This window comes from Akebia trifoliata, chromosome 5, assembly GCF_017979445.1.
Source record: "Akebia trifoliata isolate Shusen 1 chromosome 5, ASM1797944v1, whole genome shotgun sequence".
NCBI classification, from domain to species: domain Eukaryota; kingdom Viridiplantae; phylum Streptophyta; class Magnoliopsida; order Ranunculales; family Lardizabalaceae; genus Akebia; species Akebia trifoliata.
Window position 1 is genome coordinate 24,957,226 of NC_141379.1, and position 27,218 is coordinate 24,984,443.

Sequence of the window (27,218 nt, forward strand, 5' to 3'; positions counted from 1 at the left end):
GAAAAAGTGGGGAATTGGAAAGTAGGCAATTGAACGACTATTTTGCAAAAATAAAAAGTATTTAATTGGAATTCGTCAAACACTCTATTTTTATAAAATGGACCCAAACAATGGGCACTTCTTCCTTATTATAGAATGGATCAATTATATAATCTATATCCCACACACAAAACAATGGTCTTCACCACATAAAATGGTAAAATTGAATGATTATTTTGGATTATAATGTGCACATAATCAAGAATAGACAATCAAGAAGGCAATCAAAGTCATGGTTATCAAATGAACCCCCTAACGATTTGTGGCCATGTGGCAGAGCAGATCTCAAGAAAAGATGTCCGAGTCCATTCTCAATTATCTATAAACGGAGACAATTTTCATTGAGTCTAAGATCAAATAACAGACCAATATAGAAATATGAAAAAAATAATTCTTGATGGAAGTTACCCTTTTCATGCACCAATGAAATAGTATTTTTGATAAACACCGTAGGTGTATTCATGTTCATTCATTAAGACAAGAAAAATTAAAGAGTCATTGCCGTATTGAATGGGTCCATTTTTTTTATTAGTGTGAATTGTCCAAGATTCAAGTTGACTAGTCTGGTATTTAGAAAATATTTTTCAAATTTATAAAAATGATTGAGGCAAACTAATTTTGTGTTCTGGTGTAAATACTAATTTTTATTAATTTAAATGTTCATTATCTATATAAAATATAGACTTTTGAACCAAAAATATATTAATCCACCTTATAATGAGGGGAAAAAAACTTATAAATACTTAATAAATATAATATTAAATAAATTTAAAATGATTTAAATGATTTTAAAACTATATAACACTCTTTAATGTTTGCCCGGTGGCATATTCATTTCGAGCTGGAAACTTGCCAAGAGACAAAACAGGTTGGAGAAACATTTTTCCTTAATAAATAATAATAATAATAATAATAATATTTAGAGTTTTTAGAAACATGCCCTTATTAAATTGGTGATATTAGATTTAACAGCTTTTTAAAACACAAGATTAAGTTTACCCTTTGACCGTAATTGAATTTTCTTGACGATCTAACGGTAAAATTTTAATTTTTTTTCCTTCAAATTTTGATTCAGTAAGTTAAGTATTTGAAGAACATTTTGAAAATTAAAAAAAAAAAAAAAAATTCTCAATGTTGAGTTACAATCAAGGGGGTAAATCTAATATCACCAATTTAATAGGAGTATTTATAAAATAATAATAATAATATAATATAATTATAATAATAGAATATTCCATCTATCAATCAAGTTTACAGCTGAGGAGTCTTCCGGGTAGGAACCTTTGGTGGTTGGTTTGGGCCCACTTGCATAATACACGACATGGATGTGCCAATGCGTGTCGGTGGTGTTCTCAATCCTTATTCAAATGTTTGATAATAATATGGTTCAATAGCTTCTGATAAATATATTAATTATATTATATATTATTTTATAATTTCTACTTTTTCATAATAGATCAATCGTATATACATGCAAAATACAAGATTTATGATCTTAAATACGATTTGATATGATGTGGACCCTTAGATTGGATTTTGTATCCAAATTTTGTCATATTCGACATAAACTGGATCCAACAAGAGCCCAATCCAGTAATTTTTGTCAGAGTGGGTCCTTGATCGTGAAATGTGTTAAAAGTGATCTAGAGTTGTTTGATATTATCTTACATCCTAGAGCACAGAATCATCACACTTCTTATCTATATCTCCTCTCCTAGGTGGTGGATACAGCGTCCTCAGACAATAAAGCGAGATACGCGCACTACACGGCTGGAGCTTTATTTCACACGTAATTCTGTAGTAGTGGTATTTCGTACGTGGCAAGTTTCTATTGGACTAAAAAACATACTATCTGCTTTATTGGCTTTCTTGGGACTCAAGATAAAACTTCACCCAATGAAAGTTGAACTCAAAGGAAGAGTAGGTTTAACTATATAACTCCGCTAGTATAGGATCATTTTTCTTTTTCAGATAAATATACTTTCTCCTGCAACTCGTCCTCTCTGTAGCGCCGTTAGATCTTAAAAAAGCACTTTTTCGAGGCGAACTTTCGATATAGACCGTAGATTTGATTTTCTTTGTGTTCTCAGAAGAAAACAACAATGGTGGAGGAAGAAGAAGTATAGAATCGTCTTTCCATGGATCTAGCGCAACAGTGACGGTCAAGATTTTGTGACTTCCGTTGACTGTTAGGGTTTCATCAGTAATGGCGACGACTGAGGATACTCAAAGTTGGATGCTTTCTTACAAGGGCATGTCTTCAGATAACATCAAAGGTTTGATTTTGGCACTCTCGTCAAGCATCTTCATTGGTGCTAGCTTCATTGTCAAGAAGAAAGGATTGAAGAAGGCTGGGGCTTCTGGAACTAGGGCAGGTAAAAACAATTTTTAATATTTTTTTAGGGTTTTTCGATGAGTTTATGGAACTGTAATTTGTGTAGATAATATGTTTGTAAATTGTAATTTGAATTTGCCCATATGAAGATCGAACGGAAATGTTGGAATTAATGGGTTTCTGATCCAATAAATTTTTTTAATAGTTTGATTGTTGCGATTTGCTTATTAAACAGGAAAGTAAGAAGATTTGGATAATTCTACTAATTAGTTAAATTTATGTTTTTTCTGTGTGGACTTGGTTGGTAGGATTTTCCCAATCTTAGGGTTTTTCATTAGTCGTTAGTTACTTAGATCGGCATTGTAATCCGTACAGCAAATGTGTTTGTTAATTTTGCTTTCTCGAGCTCACGTTGCAACTTTCAGTAATTTGAATTTTCCCGTGCGAGGATCGAACGCAAATGTTGGAGATTTGATTGTTAGTCGTTTGCTGAAACCCCCCCCCCCCCCCCCCCAAAACAAAAACAAAAAAAAAAAAAAAAAAAAAAAAAAATTTGGAAATTTGATTGTTAATGGTTTGTAAATTTTGCTTCCTTGAGTTGTCATTGCCACTTTCAGTAATTTGAATTTGCCCATATGATGATTGAACACAAATGTTGGAAATTTGATTGTTAATGCTTTGATTTTGGTGATTTACTTACCATGAAGAGAAGTAGGAAGGTTTGGTTAATTCTACTGGCTAGTTAAATTTACCTTTTCTGTGTGGACGTGATTGGTAGGTCAATTTTGACTATTGCAGTAGTGGAGAGGCAGTCAAAGTAATCTCTCATTCACTAATAATTGGAGTAGATCTGTTTGCTATTGGTAACATGGTTGGAAGCATTGTTGGCTGAGACCTTTTGTTCCCGTAAGGTATCAAGTATTGTACTAGAAAATTGATTCAAATGTCTGAAAACTTAAATCTATCTTGTAAAGACTTCTATTATTTCAATAAGAAACATATTTTCTTTTTTTAATCATATCTTCGTATCTTTTTTCCAATGGATTGCTTTGTCTTGTTCCGACTTTCTCAGCTCAATGAGTACAATGAGTATATCTGTAGGTTAGATAATGCTACTAGGTTAGCTAGCTCATAGTTTTAACTATTAAGTATGTGTAGTACTTTCATACATTTTAGGTTAAATTCCTGCTAATGCACATGGATTTACTCGAAAACGTTATTAATTTTTATTTTTTTCATTCATGGGTTAATGTTGGTGAGTGGTGACTACTGCTTCTAATGTATCATGGTTCCTTCTTGATTCATTTTTTACTGTTAGTTTACATTATTTCCAAAATGTTCTTAAGTTTCCATATTCCATGATGCATTCATTACATGCTTCTATGCTTGTCTTTTCTTCCAAAATCTGGTTTTTGTCATGAGGCTCAGGATCTCATTGGAAATACACCCATTGATTTTATTTATTACTTTTTTGGCAGGAGTTGGAGGATATTCTTACTTGTGTGAGCCACTTTGGTGGGCAGGCATGATAACAAGTGAGTTTTCTTAAAATCTTTGTTCAATGGATTGCAAATTAGACTGGACATGTGATTTTGTATTATATTCATGCTAGAAGTTGAGTTCTTCAAAAAAAAAACTTGAAGTGCTTTAGTAGGAATGGAGGATGGAACAAGAATTCATTCTCTTCATGAGAAACTGTAATGTTTGCAGTATTGGTGTCGCTTGCATGTCTTTGTTTACCCAGTATCATTATCTCGTAATTGTAAATTATAGAATCTAGAATCTCACTGAAGTGGGAAAAATATCTAATTGAAAGTATTAGTTGCTATATTTGGCTATGCAACATGGACAAAAAGTTGCATGGGTCATAAACAGGATATCCCAAATGGTTTGAGACATGCAATAACAAGTAAACATCAAGCATTTTGACATGAAGCTTCAAGTATCTTTATGGATTTGGCTGCGATTTTGTTTCCTTGTCTTTAATGATTATTATATTGATTTTTTGGGCATTATTAAATGTCACCTGTCAAAATCCAACTTCTTTGAACATTTTTACTAATACTTTTTCATTTGTATTTATTTTGAGTTATTTTTCTTTGTCTTTAAATTATTATATATTTTTAATCAGTAAAATGGATTTTATTAGGAAAAGTCGAAGAAAGGTATCTTATTAGGAAAGCCAAAAGCAAGTTATTTATTAGTTTTTTATGATAAAAAAAACATGAAGAGAATACATGGCATATATTTAGAGATGGATCTAGTGGTCATTTCCCTACAACATAGATCCTTTAATGACAATGAAAATTTGGTCTTGGTCAAAAGCGTTCTATCTTTAGTCATAAATGAAAACCTATCTTTACTCAAGAGCTAGGAATTTAGTAGTTGATAAAAAAAAGCGTAAAAAGAGGTGTTCATTTAGTTTTATAGCAATTTCTTTTTTCTTATATTATATTATTCACTCTAATAATGTTAGTTCTCTCATTCCATTCTCTCAAGATCATGGTGAATGGAATTCAAAGGAATAGAAATCAGATATATGACAATGGAATGAGCCTGATTATATGTTCGTATGTTATTAGAATAGATATCTTTACTTTTTTTTTTTTGGTGCCATATTCTGAGTTGAATATTGTATTTCACATGCATAGGCACATTCCATCTTTGTTCCTCCTTTTCTAGCCTAACACATATACACAAGTTATCTAGGCAAAGTTACGTTGCATTGATTCAATTATGAGTGTCATAATCTGCATTACTGTTTAGCTTCTGGTTCAGCAAACCCTTTGATACCATCACCATCATCTAAGCCTTGTCCTTACTTCTTGGGGCCAATTTCATGATTCCTGTTCCACCATTGCATTGTATCCAGGGACATATCCTCTAGTGATAGCGTATAAAACAATTTTGTTTAGATTATTGTGAGGTTATATAATTGGATATCTGATTAGTTGTAATAGTATTATATAACAATAAACAGCATGTATGTGGATATGACGATCTAGTGTTATTCAAAAAGGTAGAACTCATTATCTATGATAGATGCTATTATATTGTGCAAAGAAAGAAAAGCACAAGTAAATACAGAACTTTCTCGCTTAAATCTGATGTTGCGTCTGATTCTGACATGTGGTATCATAGCTACTTCACCGGTTAGCGGATCCCTGCCATGTAGATGCAAAGTAATGGGTATCTTACAGATTATCTTCTAAGATGCACTCTAGTTACTCGTATATTTGATCTCAATTTCATATTTTACATGGTTCTCTCCATTATTTTTCTCCAACTTAAGAGAGAGGGGGGATGTATATATATAGGGTAGCATTCGGGGGACAATGTTAAGGAGACAAAATTTGTCCTATATGGCTTAAAAGTTTCGGATTGGGCTGATTTTTTGTAAGGGTGATCTCTATGGTGAGGATATCATCCTCATAAAAAATCAGCCTGATCTGACACTTCTAACCCCATCAAAAGTGGTTTACAAATTAACGGTAAAAATTGATGGTCCACAATTCTAGACTACTTTTGATGGGGTTAAAAGTTTCAGATTGGACTGATTTTTTGTGAGGATGATTTCTATGGTGAGGAGATCATCCTCACAAAAAATCAGCCCAATCCAAAACATTTAGGCCATATAGGACAAATTTTGTCTTCCAATGTTGTCCCCCCCCCCCAACACACATGAGTTCACCCGTGCCTACGGCGCGGGCATCCTCTCTCAGGTTAAGGGGGTAAAAGCGAAAAAAATGAAGTTGGAGTAGGTGGTAGTAATTTTAACACGACTCGAAAATGACAAAGAATTAGTGGGTTTGGGTCAAGCCTAATTGAGTTTGGAGTATTATTGTAAAATTTTAAGGTTAAAGGGGTAAAAGATGAAAAATAATAAAGTGGATTAAAGGGGTAAAAGAGGAAATATAGTAAAGTTATAAGGGGTGAAGTATAAAAGAAATAAAGTGGATCCCATAAAATTATAGCTTAATGGGAGGGTTAAGGGCATAAAAGTGAAAAAAATAAAGTTAGAAGGGTATTATTATTAAAGAATTTTGAAGCTAAAGGGTAATAAATGAAAAACAATAAAATAAGTTAAAAGGGGTAAAAGAGGAAATATAATAAAGTTAGAGGAGTGAAAATAAAGTTGATGGGGTAAGTTGAAGTGGATCCCACACAAAGCTTTGTATGACAACTGTTCCAACTCAGTTGTGTTTTATTATATATAGGGTCATGTTCGGTAGTCAACGCTTTGTCCTATATGTGTTAGAAGTTTCGGATTGGGCTGATTTTTTTGTAAGGATGATCTCTCTGGTGAGGAGGTCATCCTCACAAAAAATCAGCCCATTCCAAAACTTTTAATCCATATAGGACAAAACGTTGGCTCCCTAAGCGTTGGCTGTCGAACGTTATCCTTATATATATATGAGGTTAGAAGTTTCGAAATGGGCTGATTTTTGGTGAGGATGATCTCCTCATCATAGAGATCATCCTCACCAAAAATCAGCTCATTCCGAAACTTCTAATCTCATCAAAAGTGATTTACAAAAAGCCGTTGTCACCATTGTTGTCCCTTGAACCGTCCCGAGATATATATACTAGAGTTCACTCGTGCCTATGGCACAAGCATCCTTTCTTGGTTAAGGGGGTAAAAGCAAAAAAAAATAAAAATAAAGTTAGAGTAGGTGGTAGCAATTTTAACACAACCCGTGAACATGACTCAAAAACGACATGAAATTAGTGAGTTTGGGTCAAGCCTAATTGAGTTTGGTGTATTATTGGAAAATTTTAAGGTTAAAGGGGTAAAAGATGGAAAAATAATAAAGTGGGTTAAAGGGGTAAAAGAGGAAATATAGTGAAGTTATAGGGAGTGAAGTGTAAAAGAATTAAAGTGGGTCCCACAAAATTATAGCTTGATAGGAGGGTTAAGGGCATAGAAGTGAAAAAAATAAATTAAACTTGGAATGATATTATTAAAGAATTTTGAGGTTAAAGGGGTAAAAGATGAAAAACAATAAAATAGGTTAAAAGGGGTAAAAGAGGAAATATAGTAAAGTTAGAGTAAAAATAAAGTTGAGGGGGTATAGTGGGTCCCACACAAAGGTTTGTGTCTCACAACTGTACCGACTCAATTGTGTTATATATATATATATACTATATGTTTTATTATTGGGAATGTTGGTCGGCTATGAGTTGCATGCAATCAATGGTACCTTCACAAGATGTGAATTCTAATGAGGTGAATGCCACTGTCACAGTGATTGTCGGGGAAATTGCTAATTTTGTGGCTTATGCATTTGCGCCAGCTATTCTGGTCACTCCTCTTGGTGCACTCAGCATTATTATCAGGCATGAGACTAAGTCATATCTCATCTTTTATTTTTTGTTTTCTCCAATATTCAGCGCTAACAACCAGCTTGTATTGCAGTGCTGTACTTGCACATATTATTTTACGAGAGAAGCTGCACATTTTTGGTATTCTCGGTTGTGCTTTGTGTGTTGTAGGGTCAACAACAATTGTTTTACATGCCCCGCAAGAACAGGAGATTGAATCTGTCACGGAAGTATGGGACCTTGCAACCGAGCCAGGTATTTGTTTTCAATATATAGGAAAACAAGCACTTTCTTTTTGTCCAGCCAAAATTTTATTTTTGACATGATTCAAACTTCATATTTGATACGACATTTCACATTTTCTCGTTTGATAAGGTTTTAAACATAATAAGCTTAATGGTTTCACATGTTTTCTGCAGCTTTTCTTTTATATGCAGCCTTGGTTATAGCAGCGGTTTTCATTCTTATAATCCATTTTATACCACAATATGGCCAGACAAATATAATGGTCTATATTGGGATTTGTTCGCTTGTAGGTTCTCTTTCGGTACGTACTAGATAGGTGACTACTTTGTTGATGTGCTGCTCGTTTCCTGTATGGTTTGCAAACAATTCTTTCTATTGTAATGCATTTATGTATCTGACAGGTCATGAGTGTCAAAGCACTCGGAATAGCTATGAAGTTAACATTTTCGGGAACGAATCAGTTAATATATCCCCAAACATGGGCTTTCGCCCTAGTTGTGATTACTTGTGTGCTTACGCAAATGAACTATTTAAACAAGGTAATGGGATTTCTGGTTATTTTTCTCATCCAAACAAGTATAATATTATATTTTGATCATTTAGTTTTACCTACGATTCCAGGATGTTTGTGGTGGTGGTTTTTTTCAAGATTTTGAACATTGTGAATGTTCCATAAGTTTTATTTGCAGTGTGAATGATAAAATTGAGTGCATAACTAAGATTATATAGTTACTTACCAAAAGATAATTGTATATAACCACCACATTTATGAACTCAAATTGGATTGATCATGTGGCTACAACTAAGTGGCCATTTGGATGATCCGAAAAAGTGTTTTTAAAGGCGTACGCCTTGAAATGCACCTCAAGCCAAGCCTCACTAAAAAAGCCCCGAGGCGCTAGGGAAACAAGTAAAAATATCTGGGGTGTATGTCTTCGACCAAAAGATGTACGCCTCGCATGTTAATTTTGTTTTTTGATAAGTAAAACTCATTTTATTGAAAAAAAAAAAGAAACAAAAGAAAGAATAGAGGGAGGTCGAGGTAACCAGCCCAAAGTACAGCTAGAAAGAGAACAACACACAAAAACAATAAGACACCAAATCACAAAGAGAGCTACCCCCCAACCAAATTACAAATCCCATCTTATGAGTAAGTCTTCAAAAAAGATGCCCTTAAATTCTTTAAACAACTTGCTCCAAAAAAACAACATTCGTTGCCAAGATCGAAATGTGAAGTTCCTGAGTGGATAGCTCTTTCCCTTAAAAAATTGGACTATTTCTTTCCTTCCTAAGGCCTCAACAAACCGCAAACCGTAGCAGGCCCCAAAGGATTCATTTTGACTTCAAATGGGCAGCCCCAGGCCAACCAAGACTCAAAAAGCGCACATACTGTAGAATGAAAGCAACCCATCAAACCAAACAAAAATGTAAAGTGCGACCAAATCTGCTGCACGAAAGAGCAGTGGAGGAGAACGTGGTTAATGATTCTTCATTAGCCTTACATAAATAGCAAAAGTTTGGGGTAGAGAATCCTCTCCTAATAATGTCGGTAGCCTTCTAAGAGTGACTGACCAAACAAAGACTGAGATCTTAGAATAGTGATCTTATATTACTATCAATGTTGGGGATTATAACTTGGAACATATATATATATATATATATATATATTGGGAATGCTAACGTCCAATACTTTATGGGGATGTTAGCATTGTCCAAAACTTTTTTTTTTTCAATAATATCCCTCCTCGTTTTGTCTTTTAATGAAAAAGACAAGGTTATGTTAGTCTTTTACACAGTAAATGCTTGTTTACATAATAAATGCTATGAACATTTAAGTATTTTGAATTAAAAGTCTTTGTTGTAGTAAATGCTTTAGCAATCAATGCCAACATAATAAATGCATTTATGAATGACATAATAAATGTACTTATTGTATAAAAGACTCATACCCTTGTCTTTTTCACTAAAAAACAAAACAAGGAAGGGTATAATTGGAAAAAAAAAAGTGTTGGACAATGCTAACGTCCCCATGAGGTCTTTGATGAGTAGAAGCAATTAATTCATAAATGAAGGGAAATGCCTCCTTTCCCGAGCGTTCCAAGGGTAAGTGAAGACAGAGGAGGATGGCTAAACTTAGCAATGCTCTGAAACCAGACCACATATAAGGTTGGGATCTGTTTACTCCTAAGAATGACTCATGAAAAAAACACATGATCCCAACCTTTTAAACACAAAATCCAATGGTTGAGATTTATGAGTATCTTGATGACACAAATCTCGGAGATACTTATCCAAAGGATAAATCTTAACCATAGGATTTTGCATTTAAAGGATTGGGATCATGTGTTTTTTTCATAAGTCATTCTTAGGAGTTGAGGGATATATTTTAGTTAAAAATTTTATGCACGTGAGGGCTGAGCTTTACATCTTAGGCTTTGAGGTGTAAGCCTCGAGACACTAACTAGCCAAGCAGTTCACCTTACCCCCTAACATCTAAAAACATTTGTCCCAACTACTTGGTGTAGCTTTCCATTGCCACTTGTCACCAACTTTGTGACCTTACTTCAAGCTGATTGGAAAATGAGCCCAAAGGGGAGAAGAAACAAATGTTGGGAGGAGTCTCTCAGCACTTTTCATATATCGACACTTGCCTTTTATTTTATTTTGTGTTATTTAGTGTTGTTCTTGGCTACACGGGTCCAAAACTTATGTGCTAGCGTCTGGTAACAATCACTTACAACCTTGTCCTCGTCAATGGGATACTGTGGTTGTGCAACTTAGACACTAGAAATGTGGTCCACATTTTACAACTTTGTCCTCGTCAACTGTCCTATTCTGTAAAGAGGTGGTGTACATTGTAAAAGGGATTATTTTTGCAGTAATCTTTGTTTCTCTCCCTTTCAATGGGGAAACTATGGCCTTCGTCGTGCTTACATTGAAAATAAAACAGGGTGACAGTACAATAAAGCATCAATAGGCCTTTTGAGCATCTTGGACCTATGAGATTTTTTTTTTTTTTCTTTTTTCAAAACTTTATTTTAATATTCGTTTTTTTGTAGTTTTTACCTTAATCCTTTCTGGGATTTTTTGGCCTTATTTTGGCAGTCCATGGCATATCAGCTGATGCATATTGGTATTATCAGTCGTGTCATCCAGAGGCCAACATTGTCACTACTTAAACCTTGCGTTCTTCTCAGCACCATCATCTGTGTTATTCTCAGTTTTTGCACATATTGTTTCTTGCTTGCTTAGTTGATAAAGTCTTTGGGTGATGATACCATAGACCTGGGTTCAAATCCCACCAGCTTACTGAACTCATTAAAAACAGGTTTATGTATAAAAAAAAAAAACAAAAAAAACTGCTCCATAAGGCATATAGACAATCTTATTGCTGTCTTCTAAACTGTAAATACTTACTATGAGCAGTATGCATTGCCGCTTTGGTCACATGGCACTTTTCCGAGGCAGCCTCAACCCTAAATCTTCCATCCTTAATGGGTAATAGATTTGAGATGATGTATATGGTCACATTGGTGTATCTGTTGCCCATATATCTCAACCACCCCTAATCTCTAGTCTCTACTCATATTGATTGTAGTGGGTTGTTGGTGACTGGAATTCTATTTCTAGTCAACCTTTTAAGGTTTAATCGTATGGTTATTGATTTCACAATTTCATTCCTTTGACCATTATGCATCTTCATATTTGAGTTTTCTGAACTACAATTAAGTTTAATTTTTTGCCTGACCCAAAAAGAGGTTTAATTTTCATTTTCAATTACAGGCCCTTGATACATTCAACACAGCTGTTGTATCACCCATATACTACGTGATGTTTACATCGTTAACCATTTTGGCCAGTGTGATCATGTTTAAGGTAACACCTTCTGCTGTTTAAGTATATTAACAATCACTATTGCTTGATTAGCTCTGATTTGATATTTGTATTGTGTTAAGAAGATAAAATGCTCCAATTCTTATGCTTGTGTGCAAAAAATGGCAAGAAACTAGGAATAACTTGGTAGATGTATATTCAAGGCAACCAACAACTTAACGAAGTGTCAACATGCGTCCTAGTTATTCATGATTATAAGGTACACTCAATCAATTTTAAGCAAGATATAATGAACCTAGGCCTAGCCTCTCCCATGTGTAGTGCATGTGTGTACTCGAGCTAATCCCCTAATACAGAAGTCCTAGGAGTATCCTCAATTTACTAAGGTACTCACCCGTTCACTGAAGAGGACGCAAGAAATTTTGGTAGGAAACTTGTATCACTTACACCTTGAGCTTCTCTAAGCTTGGTTGCAAATGAGGACCCTTCCCTCTTATTTATACTTGGGGGGGTGGAAGGGATGGCTGGGATTGCTCCACATGGAGATGATCCAACTACCGTGGAACTCTGAAGAATATTTCACAAATCTCTTTTACTCTAGAACCATTCTGGGAATTCTCTAGACTCATTCTACAACTTTCCTACCATATACAATATGATTTGTTATATATATAAGAACCCTCTAGATTCTTCCAGATAATACTCCAACGTTCTCGTGCCTTTCATGCTTTCCTAGATGTCAACTTCTTATAAAAAACTAGTGGAAAGGATATCAAATCAACTTAATTTTCTTTTGAATCAGCTTTTAGTGAGGGCGTCTTGTACTCGAAGGTTGTCGAAAGGACTGCTTCAAAGGTGAGTAAAGGATTCAGAATATACTTTTTTTTTTTTTTATAAATATAAACTTAATGAGAAAAAAAGGAAAAGATTCAAAAGGTCAGTCATGTTTGGTCGAGGCGCCAACCACAACTAAGTACCATACAACATATCCCAATTATAATCCCCAAGTAATTGCAAAAGGTAAAAACTTCCTCAAAGTTTCCTTTCTCCCCGAAAACAAGTTAAAATCCCAACATAGAAAGAGGGAAGAAATCATAATAGGTTGGACCCAACAAACTCTAAAAAGCTTAAAAAAGTGAGCCCAAATGATTGAGGAAAAACTGCAATGTAATAATATATGGTCCACCAATTTAGCAGCCGCCTTGCGCTAAAAGCAAAAGTTTGGAGTCACTAAACCCCTTTGAATCAGAAGGTCTAGCATGGGAAGTCTTTTAAGCGCGGCTAGCCTAGTAAAGAAACGAACCTTGGAAGGGGGTTTTGGAACCCCAAATGAAATCAGCCAGGAAGGGAGCATGTGAACTAACTGGGTTAACCATCGCTGAGGCAAATGATTTGACAGAGAAGATCTTACTTTTAGTGAGGGTCCACTCCCTTTCGTTGTCTCTCGTGCAATCCCATCGAGCCTCATCAAATTCAGTCGTAAGGTCTATTACATCCGGAAACTCTCAATCATTGAAAGCCCTCCTAAATCCCAAGTCCTACACAGATTAATTTCCTTCAAGGTTCAAGAATGTAGCACAAGACAATCTCTTTTTTGATGAGAGGTTATATAGGCAAGGGAATTGAAGACAAAGAGTCGAGTGCCCACACCACCAATCGTCCCAAAACCTCATACTCTCACCCTTCACCACCCTAAACTTCACCCACTTCCTCAATTCATTCCCAACCTTCATGATCCCTTTCCAAACACTACATCCGTAGGAGCTCTTGACTTCCATGCTCTCCCACCCATTTTTATTCTCCCCATATTAGGCTTTAATAACGCTTTTCCACAAACTAGAACTCTCGACTCCAAACGTCCACAACCACTCACCTAATAAAGCCTTATTCGCTACCCTAAAGCCCCCAATTCTGAGACCCCCATTCTTCTTCGGCTCACCAATCAACCTCCAATTCACAAGGTGGATCTTCTTATCCCCGTTTCTATCATTCCACAAGAAATTCCTTGCAATTTTATTCAATTTATCCTCCACTCCCCTAGGAATCGAAAACAAGAATAGATGGTAGACTGGTATGCTAGACAACGTGCTCTTTACCAAGGTAAGCTTGCCACCCTTTATCAACACATTTAGGATGTTTTTAATTATAATAAAATTCGCCCAAAACCAAGCCTGAAACTCGTAAATAGGTGGGCTTTGGGTTTTAGTCTTCAGGTCGGTCGGATATTGTTTATGGCCCGATCTATTCAGACTAACCTAGGCCAGCCCGACCTGGCCCATTTTATACCCCTATCAGATGAGTTCAAAGTGTTATTTTTGAGGATCTTGTGTTTAAATGGGACCTAATGTATTTGGATCCTATTTAATTTGTGCTTTGATGGTTTGCACCTAGGCAGATCTTCTCAATCTCCTCCTTCAGCCAAATTACACTTGAAAAACTTACTACACAAATCCTTTTAAATTAATTTCATTCAATTATATTATTACAATTTCTCAAATAAATTTTAACTCGTCAAAAACAAAACAAAATTATATCATTACAATTACCTAATTCCACATTTTACCTTGATGCTATTGTTGAATGTGAGAAACAAAAGGTATGAATAATAGTTATTGAGAAAGGAACAGTTTCCCATCATCATTTCCATTTTTAATGTATTAAAGTTGACATTCAAAGCATATACTCTTACTGTTTGCCTATAATGTGGAAAATGCCCGTTGGTTAACTAGGACATTTAATTTCATGTTCTTTGTCCATTGGTGCAATTCCCTATTGTCTTGCTTGGTTGCTCTTATCAATGTGACCTCCCTCTCTCTCTCTCTTCACCCTCAATCATATTTGTTCCCTCGCTTCTATCATTTGGGATTCCAAAATATAATCCAAAGTGGCTATTTTTGTTTTGTTAGTGGTCCTTCCTTGACAACATCCTCATAGTAGATTGCTTAATTGCTCATAAAAGAAATGTCATTGATTTTTTTCTATCTGAGTTTAATGATTGAATTGATTAAGCATCTTCTAATCCATTCACTAGGCTTGTGTGGGGCAATTGTCAATTAAATTCGACGCTTGTTTGGTTATGCTATCCTCTATTGTGAAGCTTCCATCATTCACATTTTGTTGGGGTCTTGTGGAAGAAAGGGTGTTTGAAGGGAAGGAGGTGGATACACATGTCATCATTATTTTGGACATTCAAGCAGATTTATTCCTTTTGTCCAATGCAGTGGACTTTTGTTTGAAGATCTAATTTTCATATATACATATAGGTGGAAGTTAAGATTAACTAATTAGTTCCATTTTTTTTAGTTTTCTTTTATTCGATATTTGTTTTATTTTGTTCGATGCTTTCTTATGTATAGCTTAGGCTGGTTGTCTTGACCACATAAAATATTGTACATCCTTCACTATTTCAATAAAAAAATTAGTATACCAAACACAATTTTTTTCCTCGGTTCATTTTCATATTTGCTTCATTTATGTTCACATAAAAAAATGGAGTAATTTCTTATGTTGGTGGATCACATAACAATTTGCTAAATCTGGATTATCGTGGTGAATTTATTTGGAGAGTTTATGCTTATTTTGTTTCTTGTTGGTCCTCTTGGAGGAATGCTTCTATTCTCTTTAGAATCCTTTGTTTATTTAAAAAAAAAAAATAACATTTCTTTGCAAAAGAATGGATGAACTCTTCTCACGATTTTGCGTTCCTGTCTTCAGTTTGCCTAGTTATTGTTAGATTCTTTAGTTACCCAGTCTGAGAGCTGGCTTAGATGTTTGAACTTTTCACTTCATAAGCTTGTATCAGTCATTGTCTAATGGTTTTAGTACAAGTATTATTGTACAAAGCAACACATGACCCTAGTATTTCTGGGAAACTTAGGTTTGAGGGTGTTACAAAGGCATATATGCAGCAGTAATGATGTCTCATAATGTGCATACTCAAATATGTTTTTACTCAGAATAATTTTGTAAATGATTTTTCTTTGTGAACGCGAATACCAATATATCTGAAGACCTCTTATCCAAAACAGTTATGTATAGGGATGACTTTTGGTTGATTAAGATGTTTCGAATCTATTCTTGGAATACCATTTTATTTCTTTCATTATACCTGTTTTTCAATCCATGGTTTCTTGAATATTGATTAAGTTATACACTTTTGAGACAGGATTGGGATCGGCAAAATCCAACTCAGATTGTTACAGAGATGTGTGGGTTTGTGACGATCCTCTCTGGGACATTTCTTCTACACAAAACAAAAGATATGGTGGATGGTATGTTTACCTATGCTTCACTTTTTAACATTCTGCATTATTACTTAGTGTAACGATGCATCAACCATACTGTACAGGTACGTTCATGCGCCTTTCTAAGCACACCGATGAAGAGGAAGGCTTTGTTCCCGAAGGGATCCCTCTTAAATGCCAGGAATCCTAGCGATCACCATAGTGTATTTTTTTATTCATCTTATACCTTTGTCACCAACTTTCACACTTTTTTTTTTCCGGGTGGGAAGGACCTTACTGCATCAAGTATTTTGAGTGATCCCATCATATTCCTTTTGGATACGATACAGAAAGAAAGCGGGGAGAATTTTTTGTATTAATGGGAACAACCTCTTGTGGCAGCTGCTCTGTGTCTCCTCCCCACGAAACATTCGCAATTGTAATTCCGAGTTCATTGGTTATATATATTGTATCTTAAGTGTTCAATTTTCTGACTTCTTCATTCACACTCAATGGGCATAGAATAGAACTAGTTTATTCATCATCATTATACCTCATGATTCATTTTATTTATTTTTTTTTTTAGGAAGAAATACTTTCACGATGAGAATTGATGTTGAAAATGGTGTTTTGGTGTACGATGTTTACACATTCTTTTGTTAAATTGTTGATGATTCCAGTTGCTTTAAATTTGATGAATGTTTCTCTGGGCTAAAATGTTAAGGTCCTGTTTCGATTGGTTATGGACTTCTGCTTCCAAGAATTGCGGAAAACTTAGCTGATGGAAATAGTAGAGGAAACGTTGGGCAAATTTTTGTTGGGTAACCATGCTTAAGAATCATTTTTGGGTGTAGAATGTGGGCTTATTGTTTGGTAAAAGCAGCTTTTGGAAGTTGGATCTAGTTGTGATGATTATAATAGCCCTTAAATAATAGGGTAAATTACTCAATACCTTGTGGGAGGGGTTTATTTCTAAATGGTCCCTAACTTTTGAGCGGTGTTGAGACAGTCCATTTAGTGAATTTTTTATATCTAAAATTTCCATTTTTGAGTACTCAAACTACCCCTCTCATATTCATCACAAACATGAATTTTTTTATTGGCAATTGCAATTATTTTAGACAATTTGGACGATGGATGACAAATGGAGAATGATATACTTCTAATTTTGAACATTTAAATGTATTTTTTTGATCTATTTTGATGATTTGTAACAAACAATGATGAGTGAAGTGGGGATTCTAAATTTTTTTGAGGGTTTTTGAATATTTGTTTTGCAATTATAATAGTCACTCTGGGTATTTCGAGAAGATTCATCTAGTGTGGAAGTAAAAAAAAAAAGAAAGAAGAAATCTGGAGCATGTTTGCAATGTCAAGTTCAACTTTTATTTTTATTGTTGAGATCAATCATTTTACTGTTAGAGAGTTAAAACGTTTTTCATTCTCGAGTTCAACATTTTGCATTTTTAACAAAACATGTTGAACTTAACACTTCAAATGTGATTCAAATTTTTTCGTTTTTTTTATTTCGACATTGGATGGATTTTCTCAAAATACTCAAAATTCATATATTATAATTGTGAAAATGGTAATTAAGTCAAGCATTACAACGAATTTTTCAAAAAAAAATAAAAATAACAATTTTATTTGTCATTTTTTTCTTTACTACAAATTATCAAAATTGATGTTCAAAATTGGGATTATATCATTCTCCCCTTGTCATTCAACATAAAAAATATTTTTTTTGTCAAAAATAATTATAATCACAGTTGAAAAACTGTAGTACATGGTTGAGGGATCATTTTTTGTTACCTTAGTGTTGGAAATGGATGGTTACCGAAACTCTTAAATTTAAAATTAAAATTCAATCCTGAAAATTAATTAATTAATTAATATATATATATATTTTTTAAGTTCTTAGTATTTTGTCCTTTATGACGTGGATGTCCACTCTACTCTAGGGTTTGCTGCGCAACAAACTTCATAAGCCATACTTAGCATGGTGTTGTCAGAAGTCGAGTTCTGTAATAAAAATGCAACAGTTGAGTAAAAATAAAAATGCGTATGTTTTTTCTCTGTCGCTTTCTTTGGTTGATTCTTCAAAGATTCCAGCAACCTTTGGACAACCCAGTTGCCTATTAGGACTTAGGAATCAGGGAAAAAACTTTAAAGCGGGAAGGCTGCTTCAAAATTTCGAAGAAATCCTCTCCATTGAATTACACGTGGCCTTTTCAAGTAGATAATCCAAATTTTGACCGAAATGTAGAGCCGTGGCTTGGAACAAAGAGGGTTGCTTCAAAATTTTGAAGCGTCAAAGTCGGACTCAGGCCTTAGAGATTGCAAATTTGAACGTTAGGGTTTCACTTTCACAGCTTCTTCTCACTCTCTTCTCTCCATCTTTGCTAGGACAGGGCAGACGTTCGAATCGCATTCCTTCTTCAACCCTTCTCTTTTCTTCTAATTCCAGGTATGTCCTCAAACCTTCTCTTCCCTTTCTTCTTCTTCTGGCCTCCCTTATTTCAATCTAACAAACAACAGTGAATGAGCATTTGTGTTGAACTTTTTGTTATTTGATGGGTTTTTCATTTTTGGGTCCAAAATTGCAGATTTGATGGGTGTGATTGTTGTATACAATACTTCATCTCTTTGCATAATTGAAACCCATCATCGCAATCAATACTCATCAACGTCTAGACAAATTACCTGTTCTTTTAAAGGAAATCGAAGATTGGTTGTTAGTATGGCCTCGGCAACGCCTCTAGAACATGTCGAAGAGGTTGAGAAACGGTTGACAGGCGATGCATTTATCCGTCCCCACCTCAGGAAATTGTCTCCTTATCAACCCATTCTTCCTTTTGAGGTAGTTCCATCCTACCCAATTGGATATATATATTTATATTTGTTTGTTTGAAGAAACTAGGATTCATGTTGGCGACACGAAATTGTTGGGAATAACTTGTATGATAGTGATAAGGATTGGATATAATTGCATCTTCTTGTATTGAAGATGCCAACTTGGTTACTTGGTAAAGTCAAAGAATTATACCACAAACCTGGGATCAAAATCCCACCTTCACACTAAAAACAATTTTTTTTTCTTTTGGAGAACAATTGAGTTAGTGGTTAGACTAAGCCTTTTTCTTTCTTCTTTTTGTTGGGTAAGTAAGCTAGACTTCAACCCACAACCTCGAAGTTGCATTGCAATATGTCAACCAACTAGCAAACCAAAAAGGTTTAATTCTCTAAAAGTTTTATTTTATTTTATTAGATATTTATAATTATTGATTAGCAAACGGGTTAGTGGTTAGTAATGAGTAGATGAAGGCAGTTTTTGAACCAAATTCGTGGTATCTACACTCACAGACTTTAACCAACTTAGCAAGCAGGCACCTTCAAAATAGGTCTTCATACTTAAACCTATCAAAAAAAGAACATAAACTTGCATCTTCCGTCATTGATAAATTTTCCATATTATCTTCTACATTAACTATATACATGTGAGATTTTGTTCGATAACTATCGCGCTACATATTGTTTTTTGGGGTTACTGATGGGGGTGGTGATCCCCGAAAGAAAGGGAAGTGAGGGTGCATATGGCGATGAACGGCACAAGGGTTTGTTTGCATGCAAGATAAGTTCGACTATTGAGATCTTGGATATAAACATCCCCTTGTGGCTGATTGAAAGAATCATTCATCTTTGAGTGACTGTTTTATGTTTCATTTTAGTGAAATTGGTTCCTTAATACAGGTTCTGTCTACTCGTCTTGGAAGGAAACCCGATGACATCATCAAACTAGATGCAAACGAAAACCCTTATGGTCCACCTCCAGAGGCAAGTCACCCATCTTCCTTCTCTTTCTCTATTTTAGGGGTTCCGAGGGAAGTCAAATTGTTGATATTTAAAGATATAGTGTCAAATTTGTTATTGTTGAGTTGTCATTATTGAAGATGTTTTGGACTTGGTTTCCACTTAGCAACAAAAAGCTGTTTGTTTGAGAAGTACTTCTATTCTGATTACATATTCCAGATTGTTTATAGGTGCTTGCAGCGTTGGGGGCTTTGAAATTCCCATATGTCTACCCAGATCCTGAGACCCGCCGATTGCGTGCCGCACTTGCTGAAGATTCGGGCATCGAGTCTGACTATATTCTTGCTGGATGTGGTGCAGATGAGCTCATTGATTTAATCATGCGGTTAGATATCAGACTTCTTAGGATCAATTTCTGACATTTTTCCCATCCAATGTGCAATATATATATTGATAAACTTCTGGTGCGCAGCATAGTTTACTAACTTCAACAAATTTCTTTTCCTTTTTTTTCCTATCTGTTTGATTACTACAACAGGTGCGTACTTGATCCTGGTGAAAAGATTGTAGACTGCCCTCCAACATTTACAATGTACGAATTCGATGCAGCAGTGAATGGGGCATTGGTCATCAAGGGTACAAATAAAGCGTTCTTGTTTTAGTTTTTTTTCCTTTTCACTCTCTTTTGAAGTGCTTTTTGCATTTTTCTTGAATTTGTGTACTGAGATGTATTGTCCAATGTTATATTCTTGATTGTTTTCCAATGTCATCCTACTCTGCAGTACCAAGGAAGCCGGATTTTAGCTTGAATGTAGAACACATAGCCGAAGCCATTGAGCAAGAGAAACCAAAATGCATATTCCTTACTTCTCCCAACAATCCAGATGGGAGGTACATTCTCAGTAGGGTGTGTTCTCAGTGCATTATTTGAGAGGCGTGGACCTAAGGTTCATCATCTTCATGTGTCTCATTCTCATACTTCTCCATGGCTCACCACCCGTTACACAATCAATTGGTGGATCATTTATTAATGAGGCATAATCCACTAAAGTAGAGTGTCTATTTGATTTTAAATTTCTTTTCTAGGGTAAAACTTGAATTATTGAAAAAAATTAGTTAATAGTTGAGAAGTCCTTTTTTTTAATAAGTAGATCAATTGTATTAATACCAAAAGACCGGTTGAGATAACCAGCCACAATAAATCAAGATACAAACATCACAAAATTAATTTACACAACTAATTATCGCACAAAGAATCCTACCTAAATACAAAATCATTAAAGAACACCCCTTTGAAATCCAGCTCCAATTTACTCCAAAAGAACATGCAACCTAGCACCTCCATAATTATGTCTTGAAACTCCAACCCTTTCTCATTGAAAACTCTTCAATTTGTTTCTTGCCAAATTACCCAGCACACAGCAAAATGTGTAATGGACCATAGGTACCTCTTCTTACTGGTGAACACATTATAGTTCCAAAGTTGGAATTGAGACAAGTGCCAACTAATTGATTTTTCTGGATAGATTATCAGTTTGCCTATTCATCGTATGGGAGCAGGCCCAGTAGGGATGATTGATCCTACCACATAACTCAGGTGCATCATGCAAAATTCGGGGGTTTTGGTGATAATGTTTCGTAATGCGGAGGTGTACTGCAAGGCACTTCGGTGCCATTAACTGTAACACATAAGCCTTGAGCGTTGTGTCTTGGAACTCTTACTAGCATGCAACTAAACAAATACTATAAGTTAAAAAAATTATAATAATGAAATTAAATAATATAACAAATTTAATCAAAAATATTTTTAGAAAAAATCATCTTAACATGCGGGGAAAGAGATGTTTTCTTGTTGCTTCTGAACTTGAACCTTATCTTTAAAACTAAATTAGATGGAACGAAAACAAAATCAGAATAGGAGGAAAGGAAGTAAGTTTAGATTTTTGAGGTTTGGCTGCCTAAAAACTATTACCACAGTATTCATGTGAGATGTCTGCTTGTGACATGAGACAGTTGAAAAGGCATGACATGTACCACTTTTATATATGCTTAGTGAATGTGGAAGTCATCATGTACCTCACAAAATTCTGAGCCTCAGCAATTTTGGAGAAGCGTCACTTTGAGGGATAAGTGTCAAATTCTTTTTAGAATGTTGAGACTTTCAACACTATTTTTTGAACTTAGACATCTTATGGCATGATAGAATGTAGTGACCTTTTTGTCGATTTAATTGCTATGTTACTCATTTATTTATTTATTATCTCACAGTATAATCAATGATGAGGATCTCTTGAAGATTCTTAATCTTCCCATATTGGTTGTGTTGGATGAAGCATACATTGAATTCTCGGGAATGGAATCTAGGATGGCATGGGTAAAGAAGCATGAGAACTTGATTGTCCTTCGGACATTTAGCAAAAGAGCTGGTAGGTCCAGGATTTCTGGCTTCTAATTAGTTTGGAGAGTGATTTTCTTTTCCTTTGAATTTTTTTTTTCTTATAACGAAAATATTTATTGAAAGGAGGACAAGGAGTCTTCGACGAGAATGCTAAATACCATTATTATTTTAATTCTCAGCTCAATTTATTAAGTAACCTGTTATTTGCTGATGGCACTGTCGACCTGGTTTTCAGATTGATTGTATGTAAAAGATGTAATAATACCTGTTTTTTTCCTCCTGATGTTTTGAAAGTGATATGTAGAGAATATGTTTCTTCTCCTGTGCCCATGCTTTTGTTTAAAATGATTAGAAGTTGTGAAAATGATGACGACTACTAAGTTAAGAGTGTGTTTGTTGTACTCCTGAGACAGACTAAAGTTAACTCCTGGAGTTCAGAGTTCTGCTCGTAAGAGTCCAACTACAGCGTTTGGATGACCTACTCCCACTAAAATTATATGTTCCCATGAAAAACACATGTATCAATAAACAAAGTCCCTTGATTGATATAGTTCCCACAAATAACTTATTGGGAAATATGATGTCATCTTTTATATTTTTCCTAGCTTTCTATTATTCTCTGTTTTCTCTTATTCTCTATGTTAGGGCATTTATGTCCATTCACCTTGTTTGTTATAAATACATTAACAAGTCTGTCATACCCATCACAAGATGAACATATGGGTCTTACATATGTTTCCAATCACAGTATATGGATCCTAAACATATCCTCAATTATTGTATGTTGGAAAGTAACATACTTTGGGGTAATAGCTATGATTTGTTTTTGGGAGTAAGTAATATCAACAGAGTGTACCGAGAAGAAACATTCAGAACAGCAACATACAGTCCGAAAAATAAATCAAAATTGCATATTTATTAACATAGAAGCCTCCTGTCTCTGGACACATCATATATTGCGATAGTTTTACAGTTCGAGGTAATTTTGAAACAGGTTTAGCTGGACTCCGTGTGGGTTATGGAGCATTTCCTCTGAGCATTATCGAGTATCTTTGGAGAGCCAAACAACCTTATAATGTGTCAGTTGCTGCCGAAGTTTCTGCATGTGCAGCATTGCAGAATCCCACCTATCTGGAGGTATTTTCTACTCTTATGATTGTATAGCATTCTCCCACACTAAGTTCACAATCCAAAATTTTCAAGCTAAGGATCGTTTTCACTTGAACATGATTTCTAATACTTGTCAGCAATCTCCACAGAAGGTGAAAGAGGCTTTGGTACATGAAAGGGAAAGACTATTTATGCTTCTGAAGGAAGTGCCATTTTTGAACCCATATCCAAGTTATTCTAATTTCATTCTTTGTGGAGTTACATCCGGGAAGGATCCTAAGAAGCTAAAGGTACATGATTTTTTTCTTAAAGCAAGTGTTTTAGTGGGTCTTTGTATTTTTGGTTCTGCCTTCTTTTTTTCTTTTCTTTTTACCATAATGCCTTTTTTATATTAGAACATATAACTATCATGCTCGTCCATGACTCTGTGGGTAGTTTGTTAGCAGTTACATTAGTTTGTTTAGTATTCTCTATCATTTATTGTGGACTTTCTAAATGTAGTCTTATGATTGTCTAACCCTAGATCTGTAAATGTCTCGGTCCTGGGACTACGAGCCAGAGAACAGCAAATTCAATATCCAAATAAAATAAACAAGGAAACGATAGATAACCTGATTTCAAGATTTACTTATAAAAAAACAGTGAAATTCAGCCCAAATGGCTCCTATGTTATGGCATTAGATCAGTATTAGCTCAACAAGAGGCAAAAAAAAATAAAAAATGACAAGGCTAGTAAGACATAGGTATACCGTGAAAATGAATAAACCGAAGTGTTGGCAAGTCCTAGCACTGGAACCGTGGAGAGGAGGTTGTTTTAGTTACCTAGATCCTAAAGAAGCTTTTCCCAATTTGTGGAGAGGATTGGAGGTCATTCAATCCAATCCGTCGTCCTTGGCTGTAGTTCTGGGATCTTCAGTGACGGCCTTAAGATGGTAAAATTCTTTTAACTTTTAAATTTGAACTAGTGGATCTCTGAAGATCCTCTTTTCAATGGTATGAGAGGCCTTAATCAGTCTTGGGTCAATGGGCCCAAGCAGCAGTCAACCTTTTAAGAATTGCTAGTTTTACATGCATTTTGGTTAACTCCAGGCGAGTTAATTGATGTTTAAGCTTCTATTTGCAATTCTGCTCAAAGGAAGATTCACAAAAAGAGACATTCTTTCAGTTGGCATAGGAAGATTTGTTTGGGAAACTCAAAACCCCAATTCATTATGTTGTTTTTCCAGTACATTAGTATGAGAAAACATGGGAATAAATTGCATTTTCCTTCCTTCATTTGGTGTGAAACTTTGGAGAGAAAACTCTTCACAGAGCACACAGAAAGATGGTGCAGGGAGATTTCTCCATCAAGGAGCTTTGCCAGATCCATGGAAGCACTTTTGTGGTTCTGGATTCAGCACTTCTGCTCCAATAGAAATGAGTGGTTTGTTACAGAACATTAGGGATTGACCCGTGGATGTCTCCATTGGCTTTGGAATTTTATAGGTAGAGAGTAGAGAGCTTTCCTTCTTGTCAACAATCGTCAGATTTGGAATCCGGGTCTGTTTTGAGTTATCCATGGCCATAGTAACCTATTCAGGGTTCCAGAATAACCCAATAAGTTGGTGAGGGAAAAAAAATTCAAGAAAATCGAAAAAAAATAGTTATATGGTTAGGAGTCTGTAATAATTCCTCCCAAGTGGTGTAGTCTTTTATATTATCAAATCCCATTTTAAACTATAAAAGTCGATAGCCAAACTCCATATTGATATCATTCGTAAATCCTCAAAAAGAAGTAGCATGTCCACAACACATTCAATGTTTAAATTGTTCAAAATATAAAAAATATTACAATTATGAATTCAAGTAAGGATTTATCAATCAATCAAGACCATCAAATTCAATGTCATCCTCATTCTCTGATACTTGATCAGTAAAATTCTCATTGACAATCATCTTCATCTTCTCTTACCACTGCATATTTAGGATATCCAGGAAGGTTGAAATTGCATCTTAGCTGTTTGGTTCTGAAACTCACAAAATGCATGTTCATTCGGACAAACATCATCTGACTAGAACTGATGCCTTATCGAGCATGTTATCCCATTTTTAAATTGGTTTATTCTGCAGCAGCAAATGCTAGTCACAATATGGGTTTCAACGAAGCAGATTTAATCATTAGTAAAGCCGAAGTTAACAGAGGTACTATTGTGAAACGGTTAAAATCGTGCACTCCATGTTTTTCCTTCGGATTTCAGGAGAAATATTGAGACATGCCTTGACATTTGATCCTGTCATGTGCACAAGGTGTTGTTTGTGCCGTGAAATGTCACCCTAGCTTACATAGCCACACAATTCACAAACAATGGCAGCCTTCTTAGTAGGTGTACGATAATGCATGTATCGAGTCATTAGATATGGCATTAGAGAAGAAGCCTCTAAAGAAGAACACATGATGTTTATGTTAATTTAAATAACTCAAAAAATAAAATACCTAGTGAAAAGCTAAAAGTGGAGAAGATGAAGCGAGGAACCAAGAATTTGAGTATAGGACGAAGTTCTTATTTGAAATTTGAGTGCTTGAATCTCACTTCTTTAGATGTTTGAATTGTTGATAATATGTAGGAGAAGAATTGAAAAAAGAGATAGTGAGAGTAGACTATGTGAAAGAAAGGGTATAGAATGTTATAGGAATATGGGGGGTAGGAAGGGGATATTTATAGGTGAAGAGGGACTGAAACTTTAAAAATAAAATAAAATAAAGAAAGAAAAAACAATGCTCCAACTGTCAAAATTTTGACAGTTGAGTACGCTGTGCAATGTCATAATAGCCCAACAACTAGTTTATGGCATATGTGATCGCATTTGACAACCATGGTGGATACATCATTTTATTTGTTTGCCTTATTCATGCCTTGTCAGGGTTAGTTTGTCTTATTCATGCCATGTCAGAGCCATATCTTTGGGTCTCTTGGTAACACCACTCTTATATGTTGTGCGAGTCTAAGGAAATCTCCCTCTTAATATGCCTTTTGTTGTACTTACTGCACTTGTATGTGGGGATATTTGCATGCTTTTTTTTTTTTTTTTTTCAAATTTCATGTCACAATTGTGGACACCAACTCGCTGACTTTCAATTGGTGGTCCTGTGTGTACACATTGTAAAGAAGCCAACCTGATGGGTGGGCGTGGAAAGTTTCCTCGCTGCTTATTATTTTCTTTAAAAACTTTTGGAGTTCAATTGGTTCATGCAAAACTATTTCAGGATGACCTTGCGGGCATGGGTGTGATGATTCGACACTACAACAACAAAGAACTGAAGGGTTACGTTCGAGTTTCTGTCGGGAAGCCTGAGCACACAGATGTCCTAATGAAGTGTCTCAAAATCTTGAGTTAATTTGTTTCCAGTTCAGATCAGCAATGCTGTCGGGAGATAATGTGAAAACTGGTGAAGAAAGAGGCTTTACTCTTCTTCCTCAAAATGAATTTTGGACAAATGATTTGGCCCCCATTTTTCACTGTATGTGGAAGTATTTAAGATTGTTGTTGACTGAATCTAGTTCTGCAGCTAAGCCTTCTAGTGGTAGAATGATTTACTCATTTTTATGATCCAGAATTTATTTTAAAGAAAGTAAGGTAAGAAATAACGAACTCTTTGTTTTGAAACCTGTCATCATCTCGGTCCTGTTCCAGTAATATGGGGACTGTTGAATGAAGTTTCTTTCTTCATTCAATTTTGTCTTAAGTCAATATCTTCTGTTAATGTGTTCATATTCGCTTCTGTTAACTCATTATAATAGGGGTAGGGACTGGATAGGATTAGACCCAAATTTGGTATTTGGTCCATTTTTTTTTATCCGATGTCTTCTGCATTGGATTGAAGATATAGGTTTTGATAGGGACCTAATTTAATGAGGATATA

The 27,218-nt window shown here is 35.1% G+C and overlaps 2 protein-coding genes across 2 annotated transcripts; both read left to right on the forward strand.

Annotated features, from left to right (window-relative positions):
• Nucleotides 1-1,959: 1,959 nt before the first annotated feature.
• Nucleotides 1,960-16,485, forward strand: LOC147401753 (putative magnesium transporter NIPA4). The gene is made up of 9 exons (XM_086443151.1): nucleotides 1,960-2,414; nucleotides 3,853-3,909; nucleotides 7,621-7,711; nucleotides 7,791-7,951; nucleotides 8,116-8,243; nucleotides 8,344-8,481; nucleotides 11,726-11,818; nucleotides 15,942-16,047; nucleotides 16,125-16,485. Exons 1-9 carry the CDS (start codon nucleotides 2,246-2,248, stop codon nucleotides 16,208-16,210), a joined length of 1,029 nt encoding a protein of 342 aa, XP_086299277.1. The 5' UTR covers nucleotides 1,960-2,245; the 3' UTR covers nucleotides 16,211-16,485.
• Nucleotides 16,486-18,261: 1,776 nt separating this feature from the next.
• LOC147401754 (histidinol-phosphate aminotransferase, chloroplastic-like) lies at nucleotides 18,262-26,964 on the forward strand. The gene is made up of 10 exons (XM_086443150.1): nucleotides 18,262-18,466; nucleotides 18,606-18,859; nucleotides 19,750-19,833; nucleotides 20,040-20,194; nucleotides 20,348-20,445; nucleotides 20,592-20,700; nucleotides 22,078-22,235; nucleotides 23,202-23,344; nucleotides 23,467-23,607; nucleotides 26,562-26,964. Exons 2-10 carry the CDS (start codon nucleotides 18,611-18,613, stop codon nucleotides 26,691-26,693), a joined length of 1,269 nt encoding a protein of 422 aa, XP_086299276.1. The 5' UTR covers nucleotides 18,262-18,466; nucleotides 18,606-18,610; the 3' UTR covers nucleotides 26,694-26,964.
• Nucleotides 26,965-27,218: the final 254 nt, after the last annotated feature.